The sequence below is a fragment of the Suillus discolor genome, assembly GCF_016758755.1.
Source record: "Suillus discolor strain FC423 chromosome Unknown F5147scaffold_4, whole genome shotgun sequence".
Lineage (NCBI taxonomy): Eukaryota > Fungi > Basidiomycota > Agaricomycetes > Boletales > Suillaceae > Suillus > Suillus discolor.
In genome coordinates, this window is record NW_024541251.1 from 689,447 (window position 1) to 709,132 (window position 19,686).

A 19,686-nucleotide genomic window follows, 5' to 3' on the forward strand; every position below is an offset into this window, starting at 1 on the left:
AAGTGTGCTTGTTTTTCGTTATCACTGCGATAAGTATTTTTTTTCAGCCAATTAATAGGTTGGCCTTTAGCATATTCGATGTCGTCTTCAGCTTGGTCCTAATGCCTTTTGAGCACGTTCGATAAGCCGATTAAAACATCGTAGCAGCACGCAAAATGTACGAAAGTTCAACAAATCCAAATAGACCAATGCGGCCTCGACTCTCGAGCATCATGATTAGGTTGATGGTTCACGCGCTCTACCATCCTCACTATATCATCCTGTGATTTTTGCATCTGCTGAAACGTTTTGTGCATGTAGCTCCATGTGTTATCTCTAGTCATGTTGCCTCGCGCTGACGTTTACTGATCGTTGGCTCTCATACCTTCTTCCTTGCTTGCGCCTGACGAGACACAGGGCCAACTTTGTATCCGTGTTGATGAGGCATGTGGTCTCTCTCAGTTCATCCTATCCTTGGGTGTTTTTGTTTCCCTCACATTCCTTTTGCCTCGTCATCAATCTTTGTGACTGAAAACAGCTCGTTTGGGATCGAGCTCGTGCTAGGTGGACTTTCGCACCGGATAGGTAAGCCACGCACTTCTGACAATTCTCATTGTTGTCTAACTAGCATAGTCTCGGACCAAACATCGATATACCTCAAGAGAGGTGCTATGCCATCGTTGAAGTTCACCTCATATTTGGACTGTATCTGTATCTGTATTGTGTCATCGAGACCGAGCTTTGAGCTTGACTGTATTTGTATTCTGACATCGAGACCGAGCTATTTCATCGAGACCAAGTTCTGAGATCTGAGTAACTAATTGGATACTTTATGAAGTAGTTTTGTGTATTCATATTGACGCAGTTCTATCATTTTCGATTATCGCACAGCATGATGTTCACGTCAGGTGACTGACAGATTATGTGCCATCCAACATGACCTTGCTTCGCAAGGTAACTCCCAGCGACGGCGGCGACGGGCAGGGGCATTTCTCAGCATTTTGGAGCTCTTTCACGTGGCTTTCAAAGCTCCAAGACAACATATAAACGGCCATACAGACGGCAGGATTCCCAGTAGTACTCGTCATTATGTCAAAGGGACCCATCACATGCCATGGTAAGCATTTATGTCGAAAAGATATTGCTAGTGATAATTAACGCCCCAAAGTCCTTGATGTCTCTCTTGGAAGACCAGCAGAGGGGGTGGAAGTCAACATTCAGATCCACCAGAAAGGACAGAGAAATGTCGACATCTTCAGTCCATTTGCACATGGGTAAGTCGATCATCTTGAATACCCACTTACTAGCAGACAATCGTACTTTTGCAGCGTCACAGATGCCGATGGGCGATGCTTGAACTTGTTGCCTCCACGAGGATCCGATGAGGCTAGGTTGCAGAATAAACAAGTGGGTGCTGGGACTTACAAGATCGTCTTCAAGCCGAAGGAATATTTTGAAAAGACAGGCAGAAAATGTTTCTATCCCTGGGTGGAGGTAAGATTGGTTTACTAGCCAGGCAGTACTTGTTCTATGACATACTCATGTGCACAGATCACTTTCGAGATTGAAAACCCAGAAGAACATTACCACATCCCACTTTTGATTAGCCCGTATTCTTTCACCACTTACAGGGGAAGTTGAATGCATATGGAATGAACCACTTGAGGAAATCTGCGATCCAAGACAGACACTGTATTACCTTGTTGTAATAATAATCCCCCGCAATGACCAAATATCTCGACGATCTTCGAATACAAAATAATGCCAGTGGAAAACAAGGATCATGGTGAACAGATGGGAACGTCTACACACGTCTAAAAAAACATCATATAAGGACCTTGTTATATGTCACACCCTTGATAATACCACCGCGCATGGATGTCTTAACATTGTACAGGAATTGTTCACGATTCTTTCGTAGTTCTTCTGCTGCCTCTGTCAAACGTAGTCAGACAAGCTCATCCATTTGGAAGCAAATCTAGCGAACCTTTGTTCAATGGATCATCTGCATTAGGCTCCAAGAAAAGGTATTGTAGGCCGACCATAACCGAGTTCAAATTTAAAACAGGTTTCCAGTCTTCTCGGAGAATATTCAAACACACGTTTCCCTCGAGGTCAACGTTTGGATGGTATATCTATATCAAGCAGATTTAAATGACGTAGTATTTGAGGTAAAGGAAACACACTGTTTGCATGCACTTGACCTTGGGCGGTTCGTGTGGATAGTTGGTGTTGATGGTGAATGAGAAAGTGAAAGCACCACCCTTGTACATGCCTGACAAGTTTGGTCAGTAAGGCAGGTGTTTTCAGTATCCAGCAGAAACACCTTCATCAGGGGTGATGGTGAGTGTGAAGTTCAGGAGGTCGGTAGGGTCCGGGAAGTCCGTCTTCATGGTGGAAGGGAGGTCAAGTTCGGTCAGATCTGACATCGCGTACGTTAAATTCATGAATTCATGGAACACAACAGGAAAGCCGGTACATACCTTTCTGCACTCGTATCTGTGCAGCACTTGTTTTCGGTCGCTTCTTGGTTGCAGCGTCCTCGTTCTTCTTCATGCTCCATATCTAAGCTCATTAGGACCGTGCACTTAATGCATGAAGTTCTGGTGCGATGTACAGACCTTGATCATGATGACAGTCTAAAGGGAGTGTACAAGTGATAGTTGTTGCGAAAGGTGCCTACTTACAATGATGGGAGGTAGATGGGGGAACAGGGTGAACCAGTGCGGAATGTGCCGAAATAGCGGCTGCCTTCAGTGATGGCAAGCATGCTTGCAAGTCTCCTCGAGGCCTTCGAGGCCTCATGTGCATTTTGACGGCTTCCATGTTCGGGCGGTAGAAATGTCATCGGAGTATATTGCCTCTCACTGATCAAGGAGAGTTTCACTTCCAAATTCACGTCAGCCCACCGGACTATTTACAATAAAAATCGGCTACAGATAGTATACTAATCTAGCCTTTAGGGAGACGCGCGGCTTGAGTTGGGGATGGCCTTGGATGGACGAAGGTATCCTTTGATAGGTCCTACCTTAAAGTTGCTCCTCTCGGGAGCAGCTTAACAAGAGCCCCGGGCCAGCAGTCTACGATCAGAACCTGTGACTCGCCTTTATAACTTAAGAACTGGTCATCATTACGTTCACTTTCCACCATGTCTGAGTCAGCGCTATCAGAAACCCTCCCAGTCATTGACCTTGATGTCTTCTTGTCTCAACCCACGCAATCAATCAGAGTGCAAGAGGAATGCAATAAGGTCTGCCTCTTACCACCCGTGATCTGGGTGGTTCTAATCACTCAACTCACAGGCCGCAGATGCATTGATCACATACGGGGCACTCCTTGTACATGATTCTCGCGTATCAGAGGAAGACAATGATGCTTTCCTCGATCTCATCGAGGACTATTTCGCGCAGCCTGTCGAGGACTTAAAGAAGGATGAACGGCCAGAGATTCATTATCAGGTTGGCGTGACCCTTGAGAACACAGAGAAGCCCAAATGTGCCGTGGATGAGCCGTGCTTGGATATTATCGCCAACCTGGACCCAGTTGAACGGCCATTAGATATCTCCGGGCACCATCCTGACCCCAAGTGCAGGTTCTTCTGGAAAATGGGAACTCCCCCTCCATATGAGACCGAGTATCCGGCGCTTAATGCTCCAAATGTCGTGCCCCAGGCACCTAGAATCAGTGAGAAGTGGGAATCCACTATGGAGAAATGGGGGCATTCCATGAAGAATGCGTGAGTCCTGAAGACGTATTATTTGTAGGCTGTCACTAACTCAAACGATAGTGTCGAGAATATTGCTGAAATGACAGCGATCGGTCTCGGACTTCCTCGAGAATTTATCAAGGACGCAGGCAAATATGGGTCAGTATTTCATCTATCATCGGATATCCTATGGGATATTACATTGATGCGGCGGATAGCCCTCATCTACTTGGCCCAACGGCTTCTGATTTGGTGAAGTATGGGCAAAAGGATACCATACTTGCCGGCTTTCATACAGATCTCAACTGTTTAACGATCCACGGTCGTTCAAGGTATCCAGGACTCAACATCTGGGCACGTAATACTGGGAAGCGCATCCTCGTTAGATTCCCACCCACTGGCCGTTACCTACTCGTGCAAGCAGGGAAACAGTTCGAACATTTAACCGGAGGCCTCATCAAAGCTGGGTTTCATGAGGTAGTCGTGAACGAGGCTACGTTGCAGGTCATACACTACCAAATTCTATGGTGCAAGTGAAGAGCTGACTGTGTTTTTCTAGACTGTCGAGCGGCGCAAAGAGACTCACTCTGACCGGCCTAATATTCGCATATCATCAACATTTTTCTGGCACCTCTCGTCCGATTATGAGCTTGTTCCGATCCCTAAGCTATCTGAACGTGCAAATGCGTTCAATTTGAGTCAGACAGTGGATCAGCGTACGGTTTATGAACGGATGAAGGTCGGACAGCAGGTTCAGAAGTGAGTGCCGAAAGTTCCCACCCTCGAAGCCAGATCTTACTAATATCTGACAGTGAACTCAAACATATTGCTCTCATGGCCTAAATTCACTTGATTATCAGATGCGTGTAGAATATGTCCGTCAGTGTATGTATAGCAAGGTATCTGCAGGACACAGCTCACCCATACCGGCGGACATGCGTGCTCGGTATATATATCCAGCCGTGTATGTATAGTATCTCTGAGTTCACCTATCATACATGGTAGTTCTTCTCCCCTCTGTTACGAGGCACGAGACTATGATATCGTCCATGTAAGGTCGTCCCTCCGAAGTGATGTCCAATGTCTGAAGCTCCCCCTTCTTTTTGGTCGGAATGAAAGTAGCAAGAATCGGAGGATTCTTCAACGTTCCAAACTTAGTACACTGAACGGATATCACCTATACACCAAGAACATCTTTAAGCAAATTGCTCATTTACATAATCGCAGGAAGTCGCACTTTTTTTTCCGCGCAATTTGTTTGCCACATGAGACGCATGTCCTTATTAAAACGCCACTCAAATCGCATCTGTCGGTTCCAGGGATAACATGGCACGAAAGTCATTAATCGGACGAGGCAACGACTTACCTTTTCGTGGTCTGCGGACTGTTTAGAATGTACATCGTCAAGATAAGCTATCTTATGCCGCCTTGGCTCTATGTATTCAACAGTCCCGCGATATCCATCATCGCGTAATATGGACCGTCTATAGACAATAGACGTCATATGAAGGATCAGTAGAAGATCGTCGAGGGAAATTCGGAAGACCAAACTGAATTTCTGCGATAATCTGGCCTTGCTCCGTTCCTCTGCGAATAGTTGTGGTGTATATCTGAGGTCTGAAGCAGTCGTTCGAGATAGATATGTGATACAGAGGACGTGAATTTGAAGAGAGCGCATGAGGCAAAAGCAGCATAGCGTTTGGACCAAAGGGTGAAAATGTGAATGGACCTCTTGCTTCTACGTTAGCTGAATGGTCTCTGTTGAAATGTAAGACTAAGTTGATGACGAGGAATACTCAATAAGACCTTGCGGTGGCTCCAACGAGGGTATCAGTCGATGAATTGACCTGGGGCGCTAACACCACCAGCCTTGGTCCTTCCGGTACAACTCTTGGGGGTTCTTCTTCTTCATGTGTTGAATGTTGAAGTGCAACACTGTAACTAGAAATCAATGGTCAGGATTGTAGCAAGAACCAATTGAATGAAATGATACAAACCTTGGAGGTGCACTGCGTGTGGTTCTGATGGAGACAGCGTCCGACATGATGTCTTATAGCGAAGTCGAAAGCAAAAGCCACAGGACCTGCGTAAGCCCGAGCTATTTATCCGTCCAGTGCCCAGACAGTGGAGTGGGGCACCCCCTAGGGAGGGGGTGAGGGAGGCCGGGGTTTGAGAGGGTTTACAGAACAGTGATCGGATCTATGGAAAGCCGTTTTGATCAGCGTTTTTGGTCACGTGCAGTGTGCAGACCCCAAACACCGTATTTTTGCATGTGCAAATAATACTTTGATATTCACAGAGCAACAGCAACCAGCGATACACTACATCATCGTCTTCTACAACATAGCCATCTCGTTCTTGCTCTAGCAAACTTCATCAGAAAATTTGATCACAGAAAGTAATTGCAAAGGTACTCCGTTTTCAGGTAACGAAGCGAGCACGTCTTTCAAAATCTGAATATTTGCGATAAAGTCGATTGTTCTTCTTCAGAAACTGAAGGGCATCTCGAATACGTAACCGATTGACGCTGAGAGTCGAGGGAAGACGATGAGCAGGCAAGTTATGAGGTCCGATCATAGAAACGGCGATCATAGCAGGAAGGATATCAGGGTGACGAGGCAACAAGTCTCCTTGGATCATGTCGCAAATGTCTTGAGTGTTTAAACAGTAAGTAGATACGTTACCGCGCAATCCACTATTCAGAGCAGGCGTATCCCATTGCCTAGCGCCCTTTTGTTGAGGATACAGCTTGATGACAAAGGCAGCAGGATAATAGAATGCGACAAGAATGCGCTCTGGTAGACTAAGAATGCTGAGTTCTCGGGGGAACTGCACCAATCCAAAGACCGTTGGCCAGCGCATGAGCAGGAAGTTGATTGCTGCGAAGGTTATGCATGCAAGGCGAACACACACCCCGGCACAGACAATGCAAGTAGTTTGGAGCGTCTGAGCATTGCCTGTACGATCAATGAAATTAGCTAGGCAACTCTCTTTCACAGTTTCAGCCACATCGAGAAGGAAAGAATCGCATGCTGAATCATAAGAAGGACCGGGACTGTAAAAGCGGGTGCGCTTGATTTGATCATGTCGTTCCTCTGTGCGAGCAGCTTGCTTGAGCAAAACAAAGCACGAGAAAAGGCAGACAGGGACAAATGAAAACATGCGTAACAAGGTGCCAACGAACGCGGACACCAGTGCATGTGAACAAGCACCGACACACACAAACAAGCGTGAATGAGCCGATTGATACGGATCGCCCAAAATAAGTCTCCTGCAACTGAAGATGGAGCACCCGCCCATACGTGTGGGCTAACAGGCTCCTTCGGCGACGACCAGAATTTTAGATTTACGACCAAGACGACTTGATGTCGAAGGAAGATAGAAGACTACGTGCAATGCAAACTCGCCCACGAAACCAATCGTGACTGGGATTCTTCAGCTGCTGAAAAAAGGTGGTGAAGTTGAATTCAGTTAGTGTATAAGACGATGCAGGCCCGCGATTAAGTAGGTAGCCGTTGAAATAACATAAAATCTCCACTAATGCCCACGAGGAACAGCCGCGCCAAAAACGCGCAGGACTGACTGAAGTTTTGCCAACATCTCATCCCACTCTGCATCAGGATCGGACAGCGCAGTGATGGCTCCTCCAGCGCCAATCACCCATTGCTCTGGCTCGTGAACGCCAGGGTAGAAATCGGAATTGTTGAATTCCGTCCACGAATGAGCATCGCATTCGTATCGATCATCGTATTTGAAGCAACTTCGGATGGTAACAGACCAGTCTCCACCACCTCCAGCGCACCAGTAACCAAAGACACCAGAATAAACATTGCGTTCCTCGTCTTCCAGTGTTTGTAGGATCTCAACACTGCGCTTCTTCGGGGCTCCAGTCATACTACCTGTGAAATAGATCAGGAACAGTTGAATCAAGAACAACTCCACATGACATACCCGGGGGTAAGCTGCGTCTGAGAACCTCCCACCCCAGTGCGCCATTAGCATAGTGGCTGGCCGTTTTATCGGCATCGTCTGCCGACTGGCCTTCGATAACGCTAACAAGCTGCCACACCGTCTTGCACTCCTCCACAGTGCAGAATTGTTTGACTTCTACATTCTCCCCAACAGCTCCATGCATATCATGCCGAATAAGATCGACAATCATGAGGTTTTCGGCAACCTCCTTCTGGCTGCCCCTGAGCGCTTGCTCAGCAACAGCACGGGTGATATGAGGGCCCTTGCGTAAGGTGCCCTTGACGGGACATAGTTTATACGTAGTTCCAGGTGGACGAGTATATGAGAGGAACCGCTCTGGTGACGAGGCTAGTAAGGTCGTTGGATGCAACCGAAGGTACGCAGCGTGAGGGGCGGGGTTGAGCTCGCGAAGATGTTTATAACGCTGCCAGGATGGGGAGTATGTCGATGAAGCCTTGGGTGCCAACGGGTCGTTCAACGCGATGTGAGTATTAGCTGTAAGACACAGCTCATAGGATTCTCCAGCAAAGAGATGCTCTTTCGCAAGATTAATGCGGGATCTATAGAGGTCCCGGTCTGGTAAAATGACAGTAGACGTATTTGGCCGCGCCTTGGTTGAATAAGACGTAGTATTATACGAAGAATATGTTGAATAATTACGGGCGGCAGAGTGAAGCTGTTCGGCCATTTCCGTCAGCCATTCGTTGTCGTCTTCTGTGATAGATTGGACATAAATGTGTCCAGAAGTTGAGTCGAGAATTATGCTGCGCTCTACGAACACGAGGTTGACATCGGGGTGTCGTGTCTGGCTAGATACCCGATCAGCTGATACTCTGAGAGAGTCGGTACCGAGTTCGTAGCTCAGATAGCCAATGAGGCCACCCCAGAATGGTATTTCCGATGAACCGCCAGAGACCTTCCGCTTGTTCATGAAAGTGGTAAGCCAGGACCACACGTCGTGAGATCCTAGATCTATTTGATCGCACGACTCCCCATTTGCCAAATGAACGAAACTATTTCCAATGGTGTATGTGACTCGAAGGGACGTCGAAGTCAAACAGCCGATGATAGTGAAGCGGCCTGGGTGTGCAGCAGATTCTAGCATAACGAAGGGAGACGAGTCATCGTCGACGCCCAAGACCTCGCATATGTCAGGAGCAGACAGACCCGGGATGCTCAATTTTATCGTAGAAGCGGATAGTGGCGTATTGACACGAGGGGCGCTTGGCAATGGGCGGACGTATGGCCACGGAACGCCAAAGATTGCATCTGCTTTCTTATCCCATGGGCGTGTGACTCGCCCATGAGAAGAAGTCCAAGTCCGCGCTAAACGCCAAAAGTTTAACATAACTTCAATACCTCCACCCCGCGTGAGAACTGATTCAGGATGATACTGAACAGCCCAGAAGGGTCGAGTGCGATGTCTAAGGGCCATTACTACCCTGCCATTCCCCTCATCATGTGTCGATGCAAGTTCTTCAATATCCTTCGCACCACTCAGCTCGACGTGGAGGGAGTGGTAACGAACGGCATCCACGGGGCCGACGCCCTTAAATATATCTGTGCCATTATGCTCGACAGCAGACACATGACCATGCTTGACGACAGAGAGCCTGCGTAAATTGGCCCCGTATTCAAGAGCTAAACTCTGAAGGCCCAGGCAAACGCCAAAAACTGGCAAAAGATGTGCGTTGTCAATCTTCCATAGGTCTTTGACGAGACCAATGTCCTCTGGAATATCTGGAGATCCGGGGCCGGGGCCGACGATGACACCAGAGAAAAAGGGTAGATATGATGATAGATCTTTAAGTTCTATGTCATCATTCTTGATGATATGCACGTAGCAGTTTGGGATAGCCTTCCGACACAACGCTGCTAAGCTATTGAAAATGGTTGAGTGGCATTCCTCAGTAAGAGTAAGAGGACTTACTTGTACGTGAAAGAGTCATATGAGTCGACCAGCTAAAATCCTTGGGGGTTCAGGACTCATTGAAAACAGACGAACAGGAAGGAAGGTAGAGAAAATGGAGAGAAGCTGAGCCTAAGTCTTAAGATAAGAAGAGAAAGTTGAACGGATACTCATGAGTAAATAAATTGGTATGTGGTAGATACCCATGACTCGGATGCAAGTGAAACTCTCGGAGTTTCGGAGTCAATAATAGATCGCTACTACAAGCACAGCTGAGACTTGTCACTGTCAGCGAACGCTGATGAAGGCTAATGAACACACAACTCAACGATAGTCTATCACAACAATGGTTCACAAAGGTGCGTGCAACACAGTCTATATCCTTGCCTGACTGGATTAACCATCGATTTAGTTCAAATATATATGCGTACCGCTACTGGAGAAGTCACAGTTATCTGCGGGGACCGTAGCAAATATATTGCCTCTGCTGTCCAATCTTGAAAGCACACTGCTTGATGCAGGTCGAACTGGATTCACCCTATCTCAGTCCTTGGTGTCATACATATTTTTCCCATTATCCACAATCCTCCGCCGGAATGACTTGTCTGTCATCCCGGACCAAATTCTGGAGAAGATATTTGGTGTTCTTGCCATTCTATGTGAAACATGGTGGTGGTACTGCGACATACAGATATGGGACCAGATATTCAAGTTATCCAGCTCCGTCATCGGGGGCGTCGAAGGCAAGGGCAAGGGCAAAGTCAGGGATGATGAAACTAAAGAAGCAGCCGCACGATGTCTGTGGGCTATTCTTCGGGAACGTCGCGCAGAGGAAGCGCCACAAGAATCTCCTGAGGAACTATTGCATACGCGTGTTTCACAGTTTCAAGTTCATTCCCAGAGCCTGCAATTCATGCCTATCCTCGGACAGACTATCAATACGCTCCTTCTCACCGCAAAGTCTCCTCATCTCAAATTGCAACGCATTTCGCTGAAGATTCTGCGTGCACTCATCAGCGTATATTCTTCAGAGCAATTTTTACCTTCCATCTTACCCGGTGTCGTGAGCAGCATGACCAGAATCGCTCTTGGGATGTCGAGCAAGAAGGGATGGGTCAATGGAGATATCGTTGCTTTGAGTCTTGGGACCCTGGAGCCTGTAATCGTGAAGTCGTTAGGAGACGATGTATCCATCCGAGAGGGTGTCGTTCGGAGTGTCGTGGACCTGGAAGATTTCATCAACCTCACAGACGCCCCTGCGGTGGATCCGAAACCACCTGAGTTACCTCCCTACTTAACTCCGCGTACTTCGAGTTGGTTGCGTGCGTCGGCATCCCAACTGCACATCGCAATAAATTCTTTAACACCTCTCGTGAATCATCCGACACCGCTCGCTTTGGTTGCCTTGTCGTCTTTCTCAAGGACCATCCTTACCTCCACATATCTGACTCTTTCCCAATCTCGACCTCTTCTATTATCTTGGCTCTTGTCACTATTAAATTGTGCTTTCCCAGAGGTTTCGCAAGCCGCCCATCACGCCCTATCGGAACTCCTAACAGCCGCTTCAGATGCGAGACTACCGCTACTTCAAGCACTTCTTGAAATATCGAAAGAGAACCTCAGTTCTTTGCCTCGATCCATCGTTTCCCAGGATGACACCAAGGTGGAACATATCGCAGGCCAGATAGAGGCAATCTGCCGGTTGGCTACGTCTAGTAGCATGTCTTCTACAGGCCTCGGTCTGACGTCAATCTCCTTGGGTATTGACACGCTATTGGGGCCAACCGGCGGAATCGAGAAGTGGGGTTTTACTCTACTTTCTGTTTTGGAGTTCACAAGTCCACAAATGAGTGTCAGCCAGGGTTCCGTCGCTCAACTTTTGTTAGAGGACAATGCAGATAACCTGGAGACAGTTAATTTCCCTGAGGTGAAGTTAAAAAACGCTCTCGCAAGGTCCACACGCGATGCTCTGGCTCGCATGCTACGCGCTTTGGGGAAAAGCAGCGGCGAAAATAGCATCTACGCTGTTGAATGGTTCATCAGTGTAGGGCGGCATTCACGAACCAACAATGCCATTGCGGCATTATGGTGTGCTGCTCGCATCCTTGAAGGGATCAGCGGCTTTAGTGTGGACGAAGGTGGCATGGGTATTTCGAGTAGGCCCCGCAGCAGGAAACTGGAGCGGTTTGCAAGAGGCTTAGCTCGTGACCTCGCTGAGTCATGGGACGAAGAGCCAGATCTCAACAGCCAGACTGATATTCCCCGCACGGATCGTCAGACGGATGACTCGTTGCTGGAGGTAGGGTTTACAAGGGGCTTTAAGACTATCCGTGCCACCCTGCAGGTTGCGGAGCCAAGAGCTACACTGCCTACTCTGTCCGAAGATCAACCCATACTGCATCAGATATTCCGCTTGCAGTTGCTTTCAATCAGCGCGGGAATTTTGCAGGCTCGCTATACCCCCGTTCTTATCCAGGTCCTATATCCGGTTTTACATTCGATCGTATCGCCCACACCCCATCTTTCGTTGACCGGGCTCGCGACACTGCATTTTATGTCAGCAGCCATGTCATACGCCTCTCCAGCCAATCTCCTACTGTCGAACTTTGACTACGCATTGGACTCTGTTTCCCGCCGTCTTAGCCGCAGATGGCTTGACGTTGATGCGACGAAAGTGATGGCTGTGCTTGTTCGCCTCGTAGGGGCTGATGTAGTGCAGAAGGCTGGTGATGTCGTTGAAGAATGCTTTGATCGTTTGGATGAGTATCACGGGTACGAAGTCATTGTTCAAGGCTTGGTGGGAGTATTGGGAGAAGTGATCAAGGTCATCGAGGCTGAAGAGCCTCTCACCCAAAAGGAAGATCAGGACGACACGCAGTCGTCGATGATAACCAGTTCATTGGAGCCACTCTTTGAATGGCTTTCTCATCGGAAGGATCTTCCGCCTCATGAAGACGCTACTGACCACGGTCCTGCCCCTCATAGGGCATGGGGTACTACCAAGGCAGATGAAGAATCAGCTGAAAAACAGCCAGATAGTCCTACCACACAACCGAAAGTTGCCGGAGATACCGAGCCTGCTCCCACACCGGGCCAAGCCTTGACCAAGCAGATGGTTTCAAGATCTATCTATTTTCTTACACACGCTTCACCCGTTATTCGCGCTCGGATCCTGACCTTGCTAAGTTCCGCCACCCCGGTCCTCCCTGAGTCAGCCCTGTTACCATCTATCCATCTCGCTTGGCCATTCATCTTGAATCGTCTTAATGACGCTGAGCCATTTGTAGTCAGCGCGGCTGCTGGCCTTGTGGAATCGCTCGTGACCCATGTTGGCAGTTTCATGGGCAGGCGAGTGTGGGACGATGTCTGGCCCCGTTTTGGCAACATTTTGAAAAAGCTAGATGCATCCGACAATCAGAATGCCCTTGCACGCCGTGGTTATGGAGCGGTAGGAACGGAATCAGCATACACTCACTCTCATCGCTTATATCGCTCCATTTTACGGACGATGACAGCTGCCGTAGCTGGTGTCCATATGCAAGATGCGTCCGGTTGGCAGGTCATACTCGCATTCAGGCGCTTCTTGCACAAACAGGCACACGAGGAACTGCAGGCCTGTGCAAGAGAGTTGTACGTCGCGCTCGGCAGGGGTAATGAAGATGCCGTATGGCTGGCGCTTATGGCGACGTGTGGACATTTGACTGGTGAAGTCGCTTACTTGAGAGAATACAGGTGGGATATACAAGACAATGTACGCGTAATCCTCAATGCGTAAAGAACGTTATCGTAATATCGTATCTTACTATCAATCTTCCAATCTTATGGTTCAGGGGGTGGAACGTGTCGAAAGATGTCTACCCCAGCTTCCTGGAACAATCGTGCAGAAGCGTCATCTCTGTGGTAATATGAGACAAATACTGCGTAATATGTCGACACACTTACACCTTATAGCTCAAATTGTAGACCACTCTTTTAACACCACTCTGGATGATCTTGATGGTACATTTCAAACACGGACATCTAGGCCCAGAATGAAACCCAACAGTGAAATTGTAATGTTGTACCCACGTATTGCAATACATAGTGGCATTCGCGCCAACCCGATCTCTTCCTGCTTCCAAAAGGGCATTTTCTTCGGCATGTAGGCAAAGACATTCGGTACCATTAGTTGCCGATGTGCGATTGCAATGTCCGCATCCCCCTGCATTTTTATTAACAAATGACCGGGGGGAGGGAAAGATAAATACCGTCATTGCAGTTTTTGACACCACGAGGAGTACCGTTATAACTGTGGGCCGAGATAACAGCTTCGATATCGGAAGTACAACTTGGACATACCCTGTGGAAACAATGCGGTTTTCACGGACAAGTATGGCGCCTACGCGGCGTTTCATACAGTTGGAACGTTGCGAAGCAAGATCTGCGAGCGTCTGAAGCCCATCTAATCAATCTGAATCCATCAACGATGTAGAACAACGTGCATACCATGAAATAGGTATCCCATTGAGGTCTAAGTCGATTGGTATTCGTGATATCTAAAGAATCCAGGTGATGATAGAGTTCTGTGATGGAATCGAAGGAATTGACGATTTTGAGTTTGACCTGTGGGCTGGCGCGGCGGAGCAGTGAAAACCCTCCGGGAGAGTATGGCCCTACACTGTCTCCAAACACTTCGCGATCATGTTCCTGCACGAACTCTTCGAGAGTTGCTATGTTTATTAGACTAAGTTGTGCATCAACTAAACGTTCACATTAGCTGACGAGATAAATACCGGTGGCAGCGGTGGTAACGTTGCAAGATGGGTGCATCTATGCTAATTAGCATGAAGAACGGGCGCCTGATGAAGTAGTTCACTAGTCTATCTGAGTCGAGGTCAGTCGTAACAAAATTTGAGCGCCAATGCTGTGTGACGTGATCCAGCAACAGGGCTGGTGAGGCAAAGGAAAGAGTTTTCACGTTTGAGTTTTGAGAGGAAGATAGTGATGTGGGCGAGTCCAAAAGGCGTCCGTGCTCATCGCCAATGGTATTGGGCCGCAGCGGAAGCAGGGGCAACACCGGCGAGACGACCGGATTTTGAACGCTTGCTAAGATCTGAGGGGACCATTGTTGGTCTTTTGAATTCAGGGAACAGGGTGTTTAGCAGGACCTGCCTCTACATCCTTGTCGTGCAAGCGGACAGACGTAAAGCCTTTGGCAACCAGGTAATTTTCGACAGTGGACTTCCCTGAAAAACGCAAACCAATTATAGCAATAAACATCGAGGCGTGATACACACGAAAGAAAAGTACTAAGTAGCAGGTCGAGGCGAGCGTTTGCGAATATCAAAAAGTCACGTGATTTATTGGAATAAACAAATGACATCATATACATATGCTTCTGATTGTTTACGAAGAGAAGTATACAGCTACCTTCAAATCGATAGGCCAGAATCCATTTTTGTTCATTCACCGCTTTTGTTTAGTTGTGGAGCTGGCCAAACAAAAGGGTCCCGCCTATTACGATACTTTGTCGGGTGAGATACCCCAGAATGGTACTGGACTGCGCAACTTCTATGATATGGTATGCGGTTCGTTTGACGCTGTGTCTGACACCCTTCTGAGCTCACTGCTGGTAATACCGGTATGACTATTTATCACCAACTCATCATGGTATATTTAACATTGTCTCTGTTACTTCGAATCATGCCAGCACAGTGAGCTCAGCATTAAGTAGTACTTGCATGCTTCACTCGAGCAACCGGCCTTGGATGACATTTGGGCAGACATAGTGACATATTATTGCTTTATGGCTACTGGAATGTGATGGCGATTTCCAGCCATAGCGAAAATGTCCAAAGACAGTGTCGAATGAGAAAGCTGCGCAGGTCCAGTGCCATTCTGGGGTATCTCACCCGACAAAGTATCGTAATAGGCGGGACCCTTTTGTTTGGCCAGCTCCACAACTAAACAAAAGCGGTGAATGAACAAAAATGGATTCTGGCCTATCGATTTGAAGGTAGCTGTAATACTTCAAATTGTCAAAGCTTCACTAAGGGTGTGGAACGTAACGTTGCCTATCAAGGGTTGGTCATGTGTCTGGTGTCTTTTTGGCGGTAGCTATGGCCTTTTTCTTCGGATGTTTGGGTGCAGTGGTACGTGGCGAATTGGAATTAAGGATATCGGAATATTCGGCCAGGTTGTCCCGGAGCGTCTACTGATGGGCCAGGCACAAATTGAGTCAATGCGGGACATTCATCTTGAGCGATATTCGAGAGTATCATAGCTCACTGGAAGTATAAATCTTGGCATTTCCATGAATACCACAGCCTCTGGTCTGGGGCTAACTTGAAGACTCTTGGCAAGTGTGGGTTCAGCTGAGCCCTTCAAGTTTAGTAAGATTGGTATCAGGCGCTACTGACTCGAAGCTCCTTGAAAGTCGGATCTAGTAGGGTGACGTGCGGCGACAGACGGTGAGGGATGTGGTTTAGTAAGGTCAGAAGATTGACATCGGATCGGCACGAAAAAACGACAGCTATGGAAGAGTTGTCAACATCAAGAATTGACTTGAGACGCAGTGCCATCAGAGAATCTGTGAGTCTCCTTTACGTTGATTTGAAGGCGTTTATCTGACGTGGTATGATGAATGAGTGTAGCCGAGAACTCCGATAACACTGGGTTTGATGACCTGATGGCCATGCGGTTGAGAAGGCAGTACAGGATCATTAAGAATGACCAGGGATGGCAAAGAAGCAGAACCCCGGAATATTCTGTCAAGTCTAGATAAGGGACGCAAGTGGAGTATAGCATTTCTAGCGCCTGCCTTGACATTATCTTCCGCGCTTTCCGAGTGGTCATGCTAGTGTCTAGAAAACATATGTTGCAAATTTGAGGGCCTGGCTTAAGAAGTTGGGTGCGTCAGAGATCAGATCGTCGTCCCTTGGATCCGTTCTAATAGAACGGAAAGTATATTTGGACCATGTTTGGTGTTGTTTGCATCACAGGGCCGGTAAACAAGTTTTGCCGAATAAAAGCTTGAAGCTTGAAGCTTAGCTTAAAGGTTTACAATCCACACCGAGGCTTTGAAACACACAACCCTGGCAGATTCGGAGACAAAATCATTTTGTTTTCCTCCCAGGAACCACGCATGTTGAATGAAAAAAAATTACAACATGCTGTATGAGCGCCTACTAGTAGTAATCAGGCAGGGCATGGCGACATTTTTACTCCTCACTGGCTGGCATTCATGTCATCCGGTCGATCGGTCTCCCAATTACAGCTTATCTGCAGTGTACACAGATTCTCATGGGCTTCGCATACCGTATGCGCACCGTCCTGCCGCAAGTCAATCAGATACGCGCATAGCCTCAAGAATTCGAATTTTATTCATTTTTGGTCTGTGGGATTTCATATTGCTTCCTGGTACCAGTAACGTATAAAGAGGTGCGCCATTGTCAGCTGCTAAAATTTTGTCAACGGCGCCTCGAGTCTCGACTGCCGTTCCATCTATTTACGATGATCGAACTCCAGGATGTAGCTGCCCGAAAACGAAAAGAGCGCGAGGCAAAGCTATCCGCATATCGCAAAGGGCGCATTTATGTTCCAAGTGATCATGATGCCATCGATCTTTCGCAGTACCCGCTCAGCAAGCTCACGGAGACAGAGCGTATCATCGTCCATTGTGATGCGACAGCGATCGTAGATTTGATCCGCAAACGAGTCTATACTGCGCAGGAAGTTCTGCGGGCCTTCGTCAAAGTAGCGGTGGCTGCCCAGGATGTCACCAACTGTCTTTCAGAAGTTTTCCTTGATGAAGCATTCCACCAAGCTAGCAAGCTTGACCAATATCTGGAGAACACTGGAAATGTCATAGGTCCACTGCACGGTTTACCAGTATCCATCAAAGATCACATCAAAATAAAAGGTCTGGACACTTCGTCCGGATATCTTGGTGAGTACTATATGTTCGGCCCAAACCAGTCGTTTATCGCCCTTTTTATATTAAGGCTGGGCATACAAAACTGTTGCGGACAGCGACGCATTGCTGGTAGAAATTCTACGCAACGCCGGCGCGATTCTATACGTCAAAACACAGAGTCCACAAACTTTGCTTGTCAGTGATGTTGTGTACGTCTTTGTGCATTCGCTTACCTCGTTTTAGTCACTCGAGACGGACAACAACGTGTTCGGCAAGACTATTAACCCGTTTAATCGCAATTTAACCCCAGGAGGAAGCAGTGGTGGCGAAGGGGCGCTAATAGCATGTCATGGTAGCCCTATGGGCGTTGGAACCGATATCGGCGGGAGCGTTCGGATCCCTGCGGCCCATTGTGGTTTGTATGGGCTGAAAGGATCAGTGGCACGTCTGCCACATTCTGGTCTCTTGGGCTCTCATGACGGGATGGATGCAATCGTGGGTTGTGTCGGACCGTTGACAAGGTCTGCAAGGGACCTCGAGTTATTCTGTCGAGTAATGCTCGATGCAGAGCCGTGGCTCAATGAACCTCCACTCCTAGAAATGCCATGGAAAAGAGGTGTGGCGAACGGGGAAGGTTTACCGGACAAACTTGCGATTGCTATCCTTTTTGATGATGGCGTTGTTACACCGCATCCTCCAATTACGCAGGCCCTGAACAAATACAAACACGCCTTGGCACGTGCTGGTCACGACGTGATCGAATGGCAAGCGGTGGATCATCAGCATGGATGGGACCTCATTGTAAGATACCTTTAATTTCCAGTATCAAATCTAATGGGTTTATTCTTCGCGTAGACGAAGCTGTATTTACTGGATGGCGGAGCGGAGTACCACGAAACCATTAGAGCAGGCGGAGAGTCCGAGGTACCTCAAACCGAATGGATCCTCAAACACGCACAGGGACGAGATCCGTATACGCCTGCAGAGATATTCAAGCTCAACTTGGAACGGGAAGCGTTCCGTTCGAAAGCATTGGCACACTGGAATGCTACGCAACAACGTACTGTTAGTGGACGTCCTGTGGACGCCATTCTCTGTCCGGTTGCGCCTACATTGGCTCCGCCCCATAACACGACCAGTTGGTGGGGTTATACCTCTCATTGGAATCTGTTAGACCTGCCAGGCGTTGCCTTTCCCGTTGATCGGTTCACTGCCACGGCATCTGCCACCTACCCACCTCTTCCACATTCAAGGAATGATCTTGAAAATTTTATTCATAGTCAATGGAACCCAACCACATATGATAATACTCCCGTATGTCTACAGCTCGTAGGTCGGAGGCACAACGAAGAAAAGTTGTTGGCCATGCTAAACGTTTTGGAAAAGGTGTTCAAAGAGAATGCCGTGTAAGCCTGTAGAGGTGTTCAAATGTTCATATAAGTAGTATGTATCTAGTGTTACATAACACCTTCGTAGAATGCAAACTAGTACACTCAATATACGCTATGGACAACGTTCCTTGTAAAATTCATTGCATGGCCTGATGACCTTCGTACGACCTCCGACCACGATGAAACATTGATTGCATTACGGCATAGCTGACCTTTTTTTTGGTCAAGTCACCAGGGACCTTGAAACGTTTTAACGAGCGCTCCCACTCATCTTGAACAGTTTTTGAACGTGGAATCACTACCACTGCCTATTCCTCCTTTGTATACAAGGTCGGAGTACGTGGAGAACGTCGCCGATACGTTGCATGCGGTTCACAACGTATCTCCCATGTGACTCCGCGCTGGCCTCCACCATGCCACCACAGGATGGCAATTGCAAACTACTACTGGCAGGCTGAGGCCTGTGCTTGGACCGTTCGTCAGCACATACTGTCTCACGAAAAGACAACAGATTCGATGCTGTATCCTTGAAATGATCGCCGGAGCGGTGAGTGTCGTCAACCGAATACTTTATGATGGAGTCGCCTGCCAGGCAAGTACCTTAATCCTCATATGGCCACAGGATGGGGGACTTGGACGGTGAGTCTTCCATTATCTGTGCCACAACGTTCAATTTATTGTATTTTCCTATCCCTGTATAGTTATTCTCCACGTTTTCACGTTCGTAGACGTTGATCCTCTTATCCAGCCTGTGCTTTCTATGAGTATCGGAACGTTTAGGTTAGATTCTGGAGAAAAAAAGGTAGTTCCGCAGGTGCTGTATTGGAGAGATGGA

At 47.8% G+C, this 19,686-nt stretch overlaps 8 protein-coding genes across 8 annotated transcripts; 4 read left to right on the forward strand and 4 right to left on the reverse strand.

Moving 5' to 3' along the window:
• Window positions 1-1,068: 1,068 nt before the first annotated feature.
• F5147DRAFT_742700 (uncharacterized protein) lies at window positions 1,069-1,620 on the forward strand (the record flags this gene model as incomplete). The annotated part of the gene is made up of 4 exons (XM_041439559.1): window positions 1,069-1,096; window positions 1,148-1,253; window positions 1,308-1,473; window positions 1,531-1,620. 4 exons carry the CDS (start codon window positions 1,069-1,071, stop codon window positions 1,618-1,620), a joined length of 390 nt encoding a protein of 129 aa, XP_041298519.1.
• Window positions 1,621-1,733: 113 nt separating this feature from the next.
• On the reverse strand, window positions 1,734-2,848 carry F5147DRAFT_669434 (ubiquitin-conjugating enzyme/RWD-like protein). Its single transcript, XM_041435463.1, has 6 exons — window positions 2,601-2,848; window positions 2,463-2,544; window positions 2,306-2,401; window positions 2,166-2,254; window positions 1,967-2,114; window positions 1,734-1,914 (listed from the first exon to the last, which is right to left on the reverse strand). The coding sequence occupies exons 1-6, from the start codon at window positions 2,607-2,609 to the stop codon at window positions 1,805-1,807; spliced, it is 534 nt and encodes a 177-aa protein (XP_041298520.1). The 5' UTR covers window positions 2,610-2,848; the 3' UTR covers window positions 1,734-1,804.
• Window positions 2,849-2,858: 10 nt separating this feature from the next.
• On the forward strand, window positions 2,859-4,713 carry F5147DRAFT_254655 (Clavaminate synthase-like protein). Its single transcript, XM_041428856.1, has 6 exons — window positions 2,859-3,229; window positions 3,282-3,715; window positions 3,767-3,844; window positions 3,904-4,189; window positions 4,245-4,444; window positions 4,498-4,713. Exons 1-6 carry the CDS (start codon window positions 3,128-3,130, stop codon window positions 4,526-4,528), a joined length of 1,131 nt encoding a protein of 376 aa, XP_041298521.1. The 5' UTR covers window positions 2,859-3,127; the 3' UTR covers window positions 4,529-4,713.
• On the reverse strand, window positions 4,498-6,017 carry F5147DRAFT_254694 (uncharacterized protein). Its single transcript, XM_041428857.1, has 6 exons — window positions 5,683-6,017; window positions 5,492-5,626; window positions 5,237-5,443; window positions 5,052-5,169; window positions 4,923-4,991; window positions 4,498-4,862 (listed from the first exon to the last, which is right to left on the reverse strand). The coding sequence occupies exons 1-6, from the start codon at window positions 5,727-5,729 to the stop codon at window positions 4,671-4,673; spliced, it is 768 nt and encodes a 255-aa protein (XP_041298522.1). The 5' UTR covers window positions 5,730-6,017; the 3' UTR covers window positions 4,498-4,670.
• Window positions 6,018-6,940: 923 nt separating this feature from the next.
• Window positions 6,941-9,794, reverse strand: F5147DRAFT_669450 (ADC synthase). The gene is made up of 5 exons (XM_041435464.1): window positions 9,617-9,794; window positions 7,791-9,586; window positions 7,743-7,766; window positions 7,637-7,721; window positions 6,941-7,584 (listed from the first exon to the last, which is right to left on the reverse strand). Exons 1-5 carry the CDS (start codon window positions 9,645-9,647, stop codon window positions 7,223-7,225), a joined length of 2,298 nt encoding a protein of 765 aa, XP_041298523.1. The 5' UTR covers window positions 9,648-9,794; the 3' UTR covers window positions 6,941-7,222.
• Window positions 9,588-13,423, forward strand: F5147DRAFT_254788 (armadillo-type protein). Its single transcript, XM_041428858.1, has 2 exons — window positions 9,588-9,925; window positions 9,979-13,423. The coding sequence occupies exons 1-2, from the start codon at window positions 9,878-9,880 to the stop codon at window positions 13,339-13,341; spliced, it is 3,411 nt and encodes a 1,136-aa protein (XP_041298524.1). The 5' UTR covers window positions 9,588-9,877; the 3' UTR covers window positions 13,342-13,423.
• On the reverse strand, window positions 13,386-14,565 carry F5147DRAFT_566433 (cytidine deaminase-like protein; the record flags this gene model as incomplete). The annotated part of the gene is made up of 7 exons (XM_041430801.1): window positions 13,386-13,461; window positions 13,509-13,586; window positions 13,635-13,767; window positions 13,814-13,854; window positions 13,905-13,996; window positions 14,052-14,289; window positions 14,339-14,565. Coding segments are annotated over 7 exons (885 nt in total), but the record flags the coding sequence as incomplete, so codon positions are not given.
• A 2,037-nt stretch (window positions 14,566-16,602) lies between these two features.
• F5147DRAFT_603919 (amidase signature domain-containing protein) lies at window positions 16,603-18,991 on the forward strand. The gene is made up of 4 exons (XM_041432289.1): window positions 16,603-17,493; window positions 17,549-17,655; window positions 17,704-18,261; window positions 18,316-18,991. The coding sequence occupies exons 1-4, from the start codon at window positions 17,058-17,060 to the stop codon at window positions 18,868-18,870; spliced, it is 1,656 nt and encodes a 551-aa protein (XP_041298526.1). The 5' UTR covers window positions 16,603-17,057; the 3' UTR covers window positions 18,871-18,991.
• The last annotated feature ends 695 nt before the right edge of the window (window positions 18,992-19,686 follow it).